This window comes from Crocodylus porosus, unplaced genomic scaffold (assembly GCF_001723895.1).
Source record: "Crocodylus porosus isolate Cpor-Errol unplaced genomic scaffold, CroPor_comp1, whole genome shotgun sequence".
Lineage (NCBI taxonomy): Eukaryota > Metazoa > Chordata > Crocodylia > Crocodylidae > Crocodylus > Crocodylus porosus.
This window is the reverse complement of record NW_017728950.1, coordinates 71,583,510-71,598,325: the sequence shown is the minus strand read 5'-3', so window position 1 is coordinate 71,598,325 and position 14,816 is coordinate 71,583,510. Positions and strand designations below refer to the sequence as shown.

General features: G+C 39.8%; 1 protein-coding gene across 1 annotated transcript in view; it reads left to right on the top strand.

Moving 5' to 3' along the window:
* KIF27 (kinesin family member 27) overlaps positions 1-14,816 on the top strand; it is a 37,393-nt gene that overhangs the window by 12,505 nt on the left and 10,072 nt on the right. Inside the window, exons 4-13 of the mRNA XM_019555335.1 lie at positions 713-856; positions 5,550-5,759; positions 6,558-6,724; positions 7,124-7,257; positions 8,391-8,546; positions 10,115-10,320; positions 10,806-11,003; positions 11,340-11,447; positions 12,664-12,840; positions 14,012-14,227. Coding sequence (XP_019410880.1) covers positions 713-856; positions 5,550-5,759; positions 6,558-6,724; positions 7,124-7,257; positions 8,391-8,546; positions 10,115-10,320; positions 10,806-11,003; positions 11,340-11,447; positions 12,664-12,840; positions 14,012-14,227 — 1,716 coding nt within the window. The remainder of the gene's footprint in view (positions 1-712; positions 857-5,549; positions 5,760-6,557; positions 6,725-7,123; positions 7,258-8,390; positions 8,547-10,114; positions 10,321-10,805; positions 11,004-11,339; positions 11,448-12,663; positions 12,841-14,011; positions 14,228-14,816) is intronic.

The window sequence follows — 14,816 nt, the reverse complement described above, 5'->3', positions numbered from 1 at the left end:
CCCAACACCGCACATCCACACACACATCCCCCCACATGCTCCCTTACACCACAACCCCCACACCTATCTATACTATCTAGACTGAAATATGTGGTAATCATGGTAAAGAGACTCTGAATCAGTGCTGGGAAGGGAATAAGTTTGGGTAGGCCCATGGGTGTCACAGTCTCCCTGACAAACCCTGTAACCTTCTGGACCTGCTTGGAATCCCATGGCTACAGAGCTCAAGCAGAGCTGAACATAGGGCAACATATGTAAAGACCACCATAGAAATGTTCAGGTCTTTTCAGTCTGTGTGGTTATCACCTGTGGTGCAGAACAAGTAAAGCAGTCTTCATTATTTTGTGATAAATATATATATATTATCCTGGCATTTAAAGCATGTAGAACTTGACTGACCCTCTGTATGCTGAAAGAAATACTGTATTTATATATCGTGTGGTACAGTAGCTCTGGTTAGTGGCATTTTTTTCTTATGGAGAAAGGAACTTGTGAGACTGTTAATAGATGTCTTTACAAAACTGAAGGAGTGTTTAGAGAAACTGTGGGTGAGCCCTCATAGAATCACCATACCAATTTTGGAGGGCCTGCAAGTTGTTTGCATTGGAAAATGTCACTTGCCCACTTTTAACACCTTTTTACAGGATAAGGACAAGATCCTTCCTAATGCCATTCCTTTCATCCCCACTCCCACTTCTCTGTTGTTATCTAGCTGGCTCTAGCTACAGATGAAGAAATGTTTAGTCAGAAGGAGCAAGAGCTAAAAGTGTTACAGGATCAAATAGAGGCATTATTACAGGAACACCAAGAATGCCTAGAATATCTAAAAGAGGCCCAAGAAATAAATAGACTACAGGTAAGTTTTCGTCTTATATATTTTACTTAACTTTGGTTCAGTTCAGGTGCACATTTGAATGTCATCATTTTAATTGTTGATTTAGGGCTATATTCTGCATTCCTTACTTAGACAAAACTATTTTCCCATCTGTGGGAGTCTTGTCTGAGTCAGGGCTACACAATTTAAGTCTTAGGTTCTATAGTTATGACCAACTGAGAGAATATTAGTTTGGTTTAGCTCTGCATAATAGCTGAAAAACAGGACTGAAAATCATGGGACCTAGATTACAGCCTAGCTGTGCTATAGACTGAATTTGTGACCTTGGGTGAATCATTCAGTCTCACTGGTGCTTATCCACCTATGAAAACAGTAATAGTAATATTATAATAAAAGTGTCGTAGACATTAATTTGTCAATAGTTACAAAGATTTCAGATTAAAGGTGCTATAGAATATGTTTGTTACACTTTTTCAAAGTTCAGTGGCAAGAGTTCATCTCCGAAGCAGACTGCAAAAGTTCCATCATCTTAAATAGAACAGGATCTCATCCTAGATATTAGGAATAATTACTAACTTCATCATCTGGAGCAGTATGATGAGTTGAGTCTAGTGTCTGATAGCTAAAAGCTCATGAGATTGTAAATAAATATTTGGTGTTTCTTCTAATGCTGCCTGGCTGCCTCCTAATATTCAAGGATTCTCTAAAAATATTAAAGAAAATCAGATGTAAATATTCCAAATATGGGATAGTTACTGCTATTTTCTTCAGTCTCCTTTTCTCTCTTTCTTTCCTCCAACCTTATGTTCTCCCTTTTCCTCCCCTTTTCTCCATTGCCTTGTGAAGAGATCACTGCTGGGTGATTGTATAACATAAAAGGTAAGTAAACCAGCTATCACTTTCTTCTTTTCTTCCTCCTATCTTCATTTTCTGTAGTCTCTAGGAAGGCATGGGTGGGGTTTTTTTTACCCTTACTGTATAAAGGTAAGATGCAGATTTACCTTGACTAACTAGGTTGGGATTAAAAAAGCCCAGTTTACTTGCACCCTCTCTCCCTTAATGTTATCAAAATAATTGTCCCAATGTAAAAATCTGTCTGCAAAAGCTTTAGCTGTGGGGCTTAAAAGACTCGCCAAAGGTCACACATCATGTCAGTGGCAGAGCTAGGTTTATAACTTGACACTTTCTAACTACCGAACATTAGCTCAGTCAATTCTTCCCCACCAAAAAGCAGTTATTTAAGTCAGATAGTTTTAAGCAATATTCAAGCGGCATGCAATTTGAATGCACCTCACAGTGAATCAGATTTGTAAAAGTAACTTGCAATACATATACATGATACTATGTGGAAACGAATCATATATATCAGGGGTGTCAAACTCATTTGGCCGCTTGGGCCAGATCTGAACCGAAAGTCTTCTTAGCGGCTAATCTGGACCCAGCTCTGGTGGTGGGGCAAGCAGTGGCAGTGTTAAGGGTACCTGAGCTACTGTGTCAGTTTAGGGAGTCACCCGGTTTAATACTCCTGTCACTTGTACCGTGGGTGGTCCCCAGCAGGGCTCTATGCCCTGGAACTCAGCAGGAGGTTAAGTGATAGCTTCATTAACCCTCACTTCTCCCCAGACTGCTGCATTTGCTTGTAGAGTCACAGAGTTTAATGCTACCACTGTTGCTCACCCCACTGCCACATTCCTAGCCCCTCCTAGAGCCCTGCAGACTGCATAACATGACTCCATGGGCCACATGTTTGACACCCCTGATATATATGAAGTTTTATGTCATGTGTTGGTTAAACTTGCCAGAGATATTCCATTAGTATAATCTGTTATCAGTCACTTGGATGGCCAGGAGCAGGGCTTGGGAAAAGCCTCCATGACTCAGTTGCTGGCTCCAGCCAGCTTCCCCATGCCACCGTGCTGCCCAACTGACTGGTTAGGCAGCAACTTAAAAACTGGTGGCTGGAAGTCAGCCTCAGCCACTAGCTTTCAAATTGCAGCCCTGCCACTCAACTAAGTGGCAGGGTAGCAAGGGGAAGCCAGTATATGTCAGCAAAGCCCCTTGCCTCTTTCTGAAACTGGGGACTGCCTACTTCAGAAAAGAGTCAGGGAGCAGTGGCTGCAGTTCTCCTGATCTCCTGGTATATGGGACAGGGAAAGAAGCTACCCCCCTCCATGTCTTCATGATCCCATTCTCAGGAAAACACCTGAGCTTCTCTTCCAGCTCCGCTCCTTCTGGTCCCCTGGAGGTGTTAAACCAAGACAAAGTATGCAGACAGGACTCCTGGGAGAAACTTTTACAGGAGCAATTTAATTCTGGTTGTTCCTGGGTTATTTTTCTCCCAGAGCAGCAATTTTTGATTTTGAAGAAAAAGCCTGAGAATCTGTACACTTGATTTCTACTGGGAGAACACTGATTTCCTCCATTTGAAAATGAACGTTTCTGCATAGCCACTGTCTGCACTATCAGTGAATGAAAACAAACATATGAAGTTGGACATGAAAATGTATATTTTGAAACAAAATATCTGTATGTTCATTGTAGGTATCTGCTCTTCATTCTCTTTGTTCTTAGCTGGCAAATTTTTGTAGGTGTAGTGGAAAGAAACTGATCTTGAGGATGGGTTTGAAAAAGGACAGGACAGTCATCTTATGGTCAGTTTAGGAGAGAAAAGCTATGAAGCAGATAAATTTAAACAAAGGCTAGTGTGGAAAAGGCGTGCAAATAAGTTCTCCAGTTTAGTATCACTAATAGAACTGCGAGATAATTGGGGAAAAGTGATGTAATACACAAGACAAATTGAGGGCCTGATCGTTCAATTATTTATGAATGTGTAACTTTAATAAAATCACTAATGAAAATAATTTAAATGGTAAAGTGTTGCTGGACCTGGTACTGGCCAAAGGGGATAATCTAGTCAGTGACCTAAGAATTGATAAAACTGGGTGATAGTGACCATGGGCGGATCTCCTTTACTATCCATTGCAAAGCTGGCAAGTCAGTCAGCAATGCAAAAGTCCTCGACTTTAGGAAAGCTGACTTTGACAAGCTCAGGAGGCTCATTGTTGAGACCCTAAGGGACCACAGCTCAACAGGAAGGGGAGTCCAAGAGCAGTGGTTGCTCCTCAAGGGAGCGATCCTGACAGCACAAGGGATGTCCATCCCATCTTGGAGGAAGGGTAGCAAAAGGGCACAGCAACCCCCTTGGCTCAGCAGGGAACTTGAGGACCTCCTATGCCTAAAAAGAGAGAATTATAAAGGCTGGAAAGCTGGAATCACCATGAAGGAGCAGTACTCAGCACTAGTCCGTACCTGCAGGGAGTGGACCAGGAAAGCCAAGGCGGCAACGAAACTCCATCTGGCTTCACGTATCAAGGATAATAAAAAGTCCTTTTTCAGATATGTAGGGAGTCAGAAAAAAAGCAAGGGTAACATTGGACCTCTGCTGAACCAAATGGGACAACTGATAACTGACGCTCAGGAAAAAGTCAACCTGCTTGATGGGTACTTTGTGTCAGTCTTTCATCAGCCCAAAGGGACCGCCCTGCCTAGCATGATGTGGGATAGCCAGGGTGAGGGCATATTTATACCCAGCATCAGTGGGGACCTTGTAAAGAAACACCTTGAGAGGCTGGAAACCTTCAAGTCATCTGGTCCTGACAGATTACACCCTAGAGTATTCAAGGAACTGGCAGGTGTCATAGCCCAGCCATTGGCAAAAGTATTCGAAAACTTGTGGCACTCAGGAGAAGTGCCCGGAGATTGGAAGAAGGCCAATGTGGTACCCATCTTCAAGAAAGGGCAGAAAGTAGATCCTGGGATTTACAGGCCAATCAGCTTGACCTTGACTCTGGAGAAAATTATCAAAGAGACCCTTCTGGATATGCTGACTGATGGCAACATCCTGAGGAACAGCCAGCATGGGTTTGTCACGGGTAGGTCTTGCCTGACCAGTCTCATCTCTTTCTATGACCAAGTGACATATCTCCTGGACAAGGGAGAAGAGATTGACATCATATATCTGGACTTCAAAAAAGCCTTTTATCTGGTGTCCCATGATCTCCTCATGGAAAAACTGGACATCTGTGGCCTCAACTACACCTCAGTCCAGTGGCTGGGAAATTGGCTCCGAGGTTGGACCCAGAGAGTAGTAGCTGATGGAAGCGAATCCTTATGGTGCTTCATGACCAGTGGTGTCCCCCCCAAGGCTCTGTCCTTGGACCTGTTCTCTTTAACATCTTTATCAACGATGTGGATATTGGTGTCAGAAGCTGGCCTCAGCTCCCCCACTCCACTCCCTGCAAGAGGCAGAACAGTGGCAGCATGGGGCGTTAGGTGGTGGCACTCCATCCCAGCCCCTCCCCTTCCTTCTCCCTCACCCCCTGTCATTCTTGACAGGCAATTGGCTAGTCTTTAAATAACAACATACCTGGTGTGGCCCTTTCTGAAAGTTTAAAAAATGTCTTAACAAATGGTTTTGAAGCTTGTTTATGTAAAGCATATTTGGTTTAATTTAAATTATATGCATGTTCAAATGATTTTGCAGTATTTTAAGAGTGCCATAATTCGCTGTTACTGCACTTTAGAAATCTAAGCCTTGCAGAAGAATTTAGAATCAACCCAGAACCAAGTTATTCTCTTTAGTTTGGGTAATATAAACATGATGGAGAACTGAGGACTAACAGCAGGTTGATTTGTGTTTTATTTTTATTCTGAGAATGAGAAAATGGTAGAACAGCAAGTCCTTATTGATCAGCTACAGGATAAGCTGGAGAAGTTTACAGTGACAGAAGTGTCTGTAACCAGGGGTCCTTACAGTGACACTCCAGCACCAGCTCTAGAGACACCTGCAAGACCATACAGTGTGCCACTCACTAACAGTTTACTATATTCCTTTCATGTTCCTTCAGGGATTGAGTGTCGAAAGGTAAGGGCTAAGTAAACATATGTTTTTCTTTTATTTTCTGATTGTTATAATTTTGGTACAAGAGTTATGGGCATATATTAATGTTAGTATTGTTAGTTTCTTTTTTAGTTACCTAGTAAGGAAACAAATTAACTTTTGATTTGTGGCAATACACACTGTACTGACTGTCTCATACAATTGTACTTCTATAACAACAAGCATAAGGAGGCAGCTATTCTGATGGTTACTAAATACACATTGTTATTAGCGGGTTTTTGGTTATAGCTGTGTTGGTCTAAGTAGAGGCAAAGATAGGCAGGCAAGTTCTTTGGGTAGATGTGATATCTTTTATTAGACCAACTGAGTAGTTGGAAAAAATGTTCTTTGCAAGTTTTGGGGCATAGTCACCCTTCTTCAGGTATAGGAAGTGAACAGCAGAGACTTCCTATGCCTGAAGCAGAGTGGTTCCACCCAAAAGCTTGCAAATAACCTTTTTCCAACTACTTAGTTGGTCTACTAAAAGATATCACACTGTTATTAGTAAATGATGCATCTATTCCATTCTGATTTGGAAAGAAAAGTGCCATGTATTGAATTGGCAAGAGAACCACCTGAAACCTTTGGAACACATTCTCAAATTATCTCAGAAGAGTTCTGTTAAAAGATATCATGAAAACTTGTACAAGCTCTCTTGTTTTTGCACACAAGTGAAGGTTTTAACAGATTTATGTTTGAGGCCATTTGAAAAGTCAGTCCAATTATTGCTAGTTGTCTGTAAATATTTTTAGCCTTGACTGTATTTTTTGGGCTTCTTGGAAGGTGCATACCAGTCCTCCTGTCTATTCACTAGCCCGAGTAATGGCTGGATTTCGAACTCGCAGCCAGATGATGCTGAGTTATATAGAAGAACAAGATGAAGTCCTTCACTCTCATTTCTCTGATGAAGAGGAGAAGAATACAGACAGCAAAAAGAAACCAGCATTTAGGTAACTTTTTTGTTTGTTTTTTTAAAGATTTTACCAAGGAACAGGTATCAAATGTACTTATTACTTAAATATTGACATATAAGTCTCCTCTGTAGTGTCACTCTGTATAAATGTATGGAGCCTCATGATGTATCACAATATAAATAAACCTCTTGAATGAATTGCCACAAATGCCTAGTAAAATTATTACATTTGATGTGGCTTTATAATTGAATTGTTCCAAAATCTGTTTTCAAGGCCTCAGAAAAAGGTTGGGGTGCATAGGTGGATTTAAGCACACACAACAGTGTTTTCAGGTTTGGAGCCTAATGCATTAAGCATATATAATCTTGCATGAGTTTAAATAAACAAACAAAACTATACATTTGAACTATGGCATGGCTTTTCACTTTTCCTTAGGCACTCCATAAACCACACCTGGACACGAAAACAGGCTGCCCTTTGTTCTCCCCTTGAAATGAATGATCTGCAGTGCCGAATATACAAGTCCAGTTTACCAGACAAAACTATGTTGCAGACTGACACTGTCACAGGTAAGAATGACAACTGAAAGTTGTGAGACATAGGAACATGTTTGTTATCCCATGATGTGACATCAGATAGTGGAATTACAAGGTTGGAAGGGATATCAAGGATGAGAAATTTACAACTAAGAATGTTCATTAGCACAGTAAATTTAATATTATTTCCTATTCAATCATAAGTCATTTTAAAACAAAAATATTTGGAAGGTTCTAACGTGGATTTGTTTTCAGAGATTCACTTTTTCCTAAAGCACATTTGAATTCTTACTGCTTAGCATATTAGGCATTCAGATAATGCATTATTTATGTGGAAGGTTGTATTGTCCCTGTTTTTTAGGCAAATTGAGACAGAAAACTGAAGTGACTTGCACAAGGCCATGTGTAGCTGTAAATATACCTTCTTCTGCTGTCTTTTAGAGTTTTGGAGCATCATTGGGCATATTAAAGACAAATGGTACACTGGTAATGGCTTCAAAAGTATGCGAGTGTGCAGCAGCTGTTACAGTTGTGCATGTGCATGAGCAACGTAAACAAGTTAAAGCACCCAAACTTTGACCCCGGATTAAGTAGGGGTAAAGTTGAAGCAGTTTTCCTATACTTGTATTACTACAGGCTCATGGACAGATAACAGTATACAGCATCACAACTGCTATGAATGACAGTCCAGACCAGCTCCCCCTGCATATCTTTAGTCAACATCTTTTCTTCCCTCTCTTAATGGTGTCCAGATTTTGTTCTGCTTACTAGGCACAGTTAGTGTAATCCTATTCCACTCTGTTCAAATCTATGAAAAGCAGTGAATGCAAAAGCTGGGTGGATCCTCCACCTACTTGCTGCTTTTTGTGACTTAAGTTTTAGGTGACAGAAAGTAACAAAAATAGACATGTTAATTTTTTAAATAGATTTAAGCAATGTGCAGTAGGTTCACACTTCAGTACATAAGTCTACTTAAACAACTAAGAGATGGACCAGTTTCTGGACCTTCATTTGTAGTCTGTCCTACTTTTGTGCAGTTCATGACAAAGATTCCCTGTACACCCTTCCTTCTGATTTGCCTTGCAAATTCTAGTCACAGAATAGCCCAGAATGTTGTTCTTTGAATGTACAGTATGCGTCAGATCAGAATCGCTCCTATCTTTCAGGTGAAAAGATTGTTTGCTTCCGGAAAAGTCAGGTATTAAATATGCAGAAGTTAAAGAATTCAGAACTAAGACTCACTGAAGCCAAGCAAAAAATGAGAGAACTTGAACTTAACATTAGAATGAAAGAGGAACTCATCAAAGAATTGGTAAAAACAGGTAACTGGCTTCCACAGAACAAGTTTGGATTAAAAATGCATACTAATAAAGCAAACATAAGCAATGTAGAATTATATTTAATTGTCATGTTTTATGTGTGTTCGTATGTTTTTCCACAAATGTATCTTCACGTTTATCCACATCACACCCTTTGGAAGAAAAGCCCTTCTTGAGCTTGGCTGTAGGACTACTTCATAGTAATTAAAACTCTCCCTAAATGTGTATTTTTAACTTGGCACATACCAGAAAATAGCTGCTGAGCAAAGATGTTGTTGATAATAGTCATTATATAGATGCGGATGAATGGGTTGTACATACTATGTTTTGTCAAGGATGTGCTCTTTTTATATTTGCCATCTTATTTGTATGTTGTGAACATGTAGGATGTCCACATACACTCCCTGGGAATTGTACCCTGACCTTGAAGGGAAAGCTTATGTGCTTCAATAACTATGAGAGTTCTGCTGGCATAAATTTTAACACTTGATAAGAACAAGTATATTGGTTAAATTGTAGGAAACAGACAAAAAGCTATCCGCTGGCCAACTGTTTGGAGAATTGAGTGACAGACTGACAACTTATTCTTTGTTCTTTTAGAAAAAACAAAAAAACCATTCAAGGAAAGAGCATGCCAGGGATAATGGAGCCCTATTAATGCCTCAAATGTTTCCTGATGGCACAAGGAGGATTCAGATTAGGACTCCTATGTGTCTATTACCTTAACTCCAGGAAAGGAACACTGACTTCATTCCTGTTTGGAAAGTATCTGGGAATCTGTCAGTGTTTTCAGAAAGGATATATCTAATGATAAAAACTCCAGGCTCCTCTACATAGGCAGGTAAAGGTGCAATCAGATCTATTGTACAATCTACACAATCATGCCTCCTGCCATGCCACATACCACCCCCCTGATCCTGGGCTCCCCCTGCACTGGCAAGAAGCAAGCTCCCGGGAGTGGGAGCCCTCTCAGTTGAGGGGGCTTCTACTTGCAGGGATGCTCCACACCCCTCCACAACTGGGAGATGCAGCTGCTGCAATCTCCCAGCCTCAGGGGTACATGAAACCCCTGGGGACAGAAGATCTCAGCTGCCATAATCAAGCCCCAGGGGCTAGGGGATCCCCCAAATCTGGAAGATTATATCAGCTCCACACACCTCCGGGGCTGGGAGTTCACAACTGTGTCCCAGTACTGGAAGGTATGCTATCAAGACCCAGAGTTGGTAGCTGCTGGGGCTGGGAATCCCCTTAGTTGCAGGACCCTGTTACATGTGCTAATTCAAGCTCAGTAGTTATCAGCAATACAATTAGTACACATATTCAAGGTCTAACTTTATAGCTGGTTGGAGCTTTTTTCTGGCAAGATAAGTACTTTGCATGCGTAGCTGGTTTCAGTAATTGTGCAATTAACCAGTTAATTGCATGATACCTGTAACATGTAAGGGAACTTCCTTTAAACGTATAATTAGGGATAAGATTTTCACGTGAAATTTAGAAATAGTGGATGTTTAGTTAGGTGCTCTGTGAAATACAGATATTGTTTGAGCTGTTTGTAATATGATGTGTTTAAGGTAATGATGCTCAGTCTGTAAGCAGGCAGTATTCTTTGAAAATAACTAAATTGGAGCAAGAAGCTGAGCAAGCCAAAATGGAAGTCGCTGAAACACAAAAACAACTTCAGGAGGTGGAGAATAAGGAGCTGAGAGATGTTGCTGAGAAAGCCAAGTTACAAAAAGAGTTCCGGAAGAAAATGGATGCAGCTAAGATGAAAGTGCAGGTAGTTTTGTTCTTTGTCATTAAGGTTTATGAAATGCAGTTGTATGTATAGAGCCTAATTCTGTACTCCATTTCACCAATTTAAGCCAGTATAGCTCCATGGAACCAGCAGTATTATAGTAGATAGTTGAGTCCTTAATGTGCTGATATTTGATACTTTTGTGCCACTGTATCCCTATGCAAAAAGTGTATTTTCTTATTAGTGAATAGCACAGATGTGGTTTTATAATATTTGTGTTGGTACTATGGAAGAACCTAGACAAAAAAAAATTTTAATTGGTTATTAACTATCTGTCTTGCATCACTGATCTTTCACTAAAATGTCACACAAAATTCCATATATGTGCAAATATAGGTATTTTTGTTGGTATCTGACTCATGATGTGCAAGACCATTTTAGTTGTATGTAACCTTGTTGTCCTAAGACACATTTTCGCATATCTAAGTTTTTGTACTGTAAGACTGAAATGCACTATGTGAACTCAGGTCTTACAGAAGAAGCAGGAGGACACGAAGAAGCTGGCTTCGTTATCAACCCAAAATGAAAGACAGGCAACAGAACTCGAGCAGAATGTGACTCATATGAGGCATCAGCAAGCCCAGCTACAGAAACGATTACATGAAGAGAGTGAAAAAAAGAAACTTCTAGAGGCAGAGATTCAACGAGACCAGCAACAAATTAAAGCAAGTAATTTAATTTCTCTATTGGATAAGATTTTGCCTCTTTTTACTTTCTCATAGGCCATGATATATGGCTGTAAGATGTCTGAGAAATGCAAGGAATGGGTTTCAAGACAGGCAAACTAAAGAGCGGGGTATGTGTGTAATATTTTCTCTTCAATTTTACTGTTACAATTTACATCTTTCTCTTCAGGCTTTTTTATTTATGACCCACTCTCTATCATTTAAATACAATGTCATTGATTAAATTAAAATGTAATATTCCTACAGGCACTCTGTGACAAATAACAGTAGATATGGCAACAAAAGACTGAACAAGTGCTCTATTCTTATTTACAGGAACTTCAGCTAAAGATGGAACAACAGCAGAAGATTCTCAAACTCAGAAATGAAGAGATTGCTGCATTTAAAAAGAAGAACTCCACAGGCACTCCACAGCAACTTCAGGTAGCTATTCTATTTCAAATGTGTTGGTCCTAGCAAGGAAGAATCTTCTACTGTAGCACCTGATTAGTTTTGAGGAATTTGGAGACAGATTCTCTTCCCTGACCAGCAGAGAATGCCACAAAAGAAAAAATGTAATTAAACAGACATGAAACAAACGCATACAAAAAGTATAATAGAAAAATGTCATTTTAAGTGTTACACTAGGTAGCAGCAGACCATCTCTTCAAACATTTTCCTTTACTAGTTTCAACTTCTTTATCTACCTATTTGTCATCTTTATCAAATTCATCATTTATCTCTTTCTTCCACCTCCATTTGAATATTGAGTCAACACTTCATTTGCCATTTTCTTCTCTGAACTTAAACTGAAGATTGCTTCTGCTGAGAAGCTGCTGAAGGCTTTTGAATGGAAGATTGATCAGTTTCATTCTATGCCTGCAGTAATACATCATGTGTTTAAAAAAAAATTCTGCTACTGTAGCTACAATACAAGCAAGACAACCTTTCCCACCACAGTGAAGGAGCAAGCCTTTTATTCATCTGATGGGGATTGTACTCCGCAGTGTTTTATGACCGATCGGGACTGGGATGTTTCTTGCTTTATACCATATTTATTTGCATACCAGAATCACCCTTTTTCCCAGAAGTCAGCCCTCCAAAATTGTGATGCATTTAAAATGGAAAGCTGATTTTTTTTTTTTGGCCAAAATACAAACATGGAAGAATAGAAGCATCAAGATACTGCTTCAGATGGCTGCCAGCTTCCTTCTCTTTGCCAGCAAGCAGAAGGGGACACTTACATTAACCTTTTCACAGACACTCTCAGGATGAAAGTAGTGTTTTGCTGAGTGTTCGCTTGACAGAATGAACAAAAGTGTTAATTTGAATGCACTGGCAAGGCAGGTAGAACAGGTATTTAAAATAGGACTGTTCTATCAAAAATGGGAGGCTTGGCAGAAAATAGCAAACTTGGCAATATACTGCTGCATTTCCCAAATCAATCCTGCCAAAATTTCTTAATGTTTCCTGAGTTCAAAATCAAGAATCAGCTACACAGTTACTATTTACACCAAATTAATTTTGGATTAAGTTACAGAAATCTGAAATTAAGCTAAAATGTATTTTTCTTGATAAGTATGTACTGTAGGTGGAAAATGTCTGCAGCAAAGAGATGCTTATAAGTCTTATTATTTATATTTTCTTATGTTTAATGTAGGAACTGGAAGAACAAAAGAAATGGTTGGATGAAGAACTAGAGAAAGTTTTGAATCAAAAGCAAGAGTTAGCACAACTGGAAGAAGATTTAAAGAAAAGAGAAGCTATCATAACCAAGAAAGAAGAATTATTTCAAGAGAAGAGTCACTTGGAAATCAAGAAACTAAGATCAAGCCAGGTGATCAGTGATTTATCTATTATAATCTGTTATGATAACAATGATTGCTCAGGTGAGAAATGAATTACAAAGGGAAGCTGTGGCAGGCGGTTCAGGCAAGCTGTCTTCCATGACTGATGCTAACATTGCTTCATTATGCAATGTTGGCTGAATCAGTTTATCTCTGTCTCAGTTTCTCCACATCCATTTCCCTGTCTTTAAAATGGGAATAATGTATGATAATGACATCATTCATCTTTGCTAAAGACATGCTTTGTGTTTTAGAGACAAAATGCCTTATGGACTGTAACAGGGGCCCCTGCCCTGCTAACTGGAGATATGGTAAAGGGGTAGTGATGCCTTTAAGGGAAACTGTGTTTTTCATGTTAACTGAAAAGAACTTAGCCACCATATAAGCCAGACTCCTGGAGCTGAGGGCAGTTTGGTTTAGGCTACAGAGGGAGAAGGTACTCCTGAGAGAAGTGCAGTGGACTGTGCCATGGGGATTCAGTGAGGCAGGGAGAATCCGTAGTGGTGTTGGGGAGACTCCGGAGAACCCTCTGGAAGGGTGCAATGCTGCGGAGGGGCTTTTGAAAGGCCCAAGGACTCCATGAGAGCTGCTCGCGATTAAAATAATTACTTGGTTATCTAAGTACCACCTTCCAAGGCATGACAAGAAAGGTTGTTAGGTTCCCACAGAAGGAAGCAGACTGGGGTTGACCACCAGGGAGTGGCAGCCTACCTGAAGAATCTTAGACCTGCTACAGTATCTACAGACGATTAAATATTTACCTAAAACTTGGCTGATCCCTTTGCAAATTATAGAGCGAGGAGAAATAATTTGGGATTACTTATAATGACAATGAATGGAAGGTTAAAAATAGATTTCTTCATCTATAACAAGTGTCACCATAACTGGTTATGACTAGCTCTTCATTTAATGTTATGTCGGAGAGTTGAGTGTTTATTCACTCATTTTATTTAAATTAGATAATTAGTAAATAAGGTGTCCTGTCCAATGGGATTGGAGTGCCATTGTGCTTGGAATGATGTAGACACAGAAAAGAATCCCTGCCCTGAAGGAACTGCAGTTTTAAGCTATGTACATTTTAGCTAATTAATAATTTAGTGAAATGTATTTGTGTTTTAGATGAATGAGGAAGTTGTTTGGGGGGGTTTTGGTGTTTTTTAGGCTTTAAACACAGATAGCTTGAAATTATCTGTGCGCTTGAGTATACTGGACCAGAAACTATGTGATAAAAGTGTGCAGCTTCAGAATGTCACCACTGAAGACAAGAGAGAAATCTTGGAAGAAATTCAAGTTCTCCAGAAGGAAAGGGATCAGTTGCTCAGAAGAAGAAATAGCGTAGATGAGAAACTTAAGGATGGTAGAGTGTTGTCAGCTGACGTAAGTAAACAGTAAAATAAATATAGCCATTATGCAACAGTATATAAACCAAAATTGAAAATTTTGTCATTGTTACAGCAACATTCAAATAAAGTACTACAATAGTAGCCTCATTTTCCAGGTAAAAAGTTCAGGTTTTAAGATGATCTGGTCCCACTGGTGTCTGTTATCTATGGCCTTATTGTTTTTCTTCCTTGAACCCACAGTATTTCTTCTTTCTAGGTGGAGATCAAGATTCTGCCTTTTAAAATTGAATAAGTGTGTCAAACCTGTGCGACCCTATGCATCCCCATGAATGTGCATGTGCTGGGGTCTGCATTTTTCATGGGACAAATAGCAGACTTGGCAATATACTGCTGCTCTTTCCAAATCAGTCCTGCCAAAATGTCTTAATTTCCCTGAGTTCCAAATTAAGAATCAGATACAAAGTTAGTATTTACACTAAAATAATTTTGAATTAAGTTACAGAAATCTAAAATTAAGTACACAAATATATGCTGCTGCTATTTGTCCTCAGGCATGCTCCTGTACACATGCTCCAATGCTTGGCAAAGTGACGTGGGTGGGCTAGGGAAGGCTGAAGCCAGGA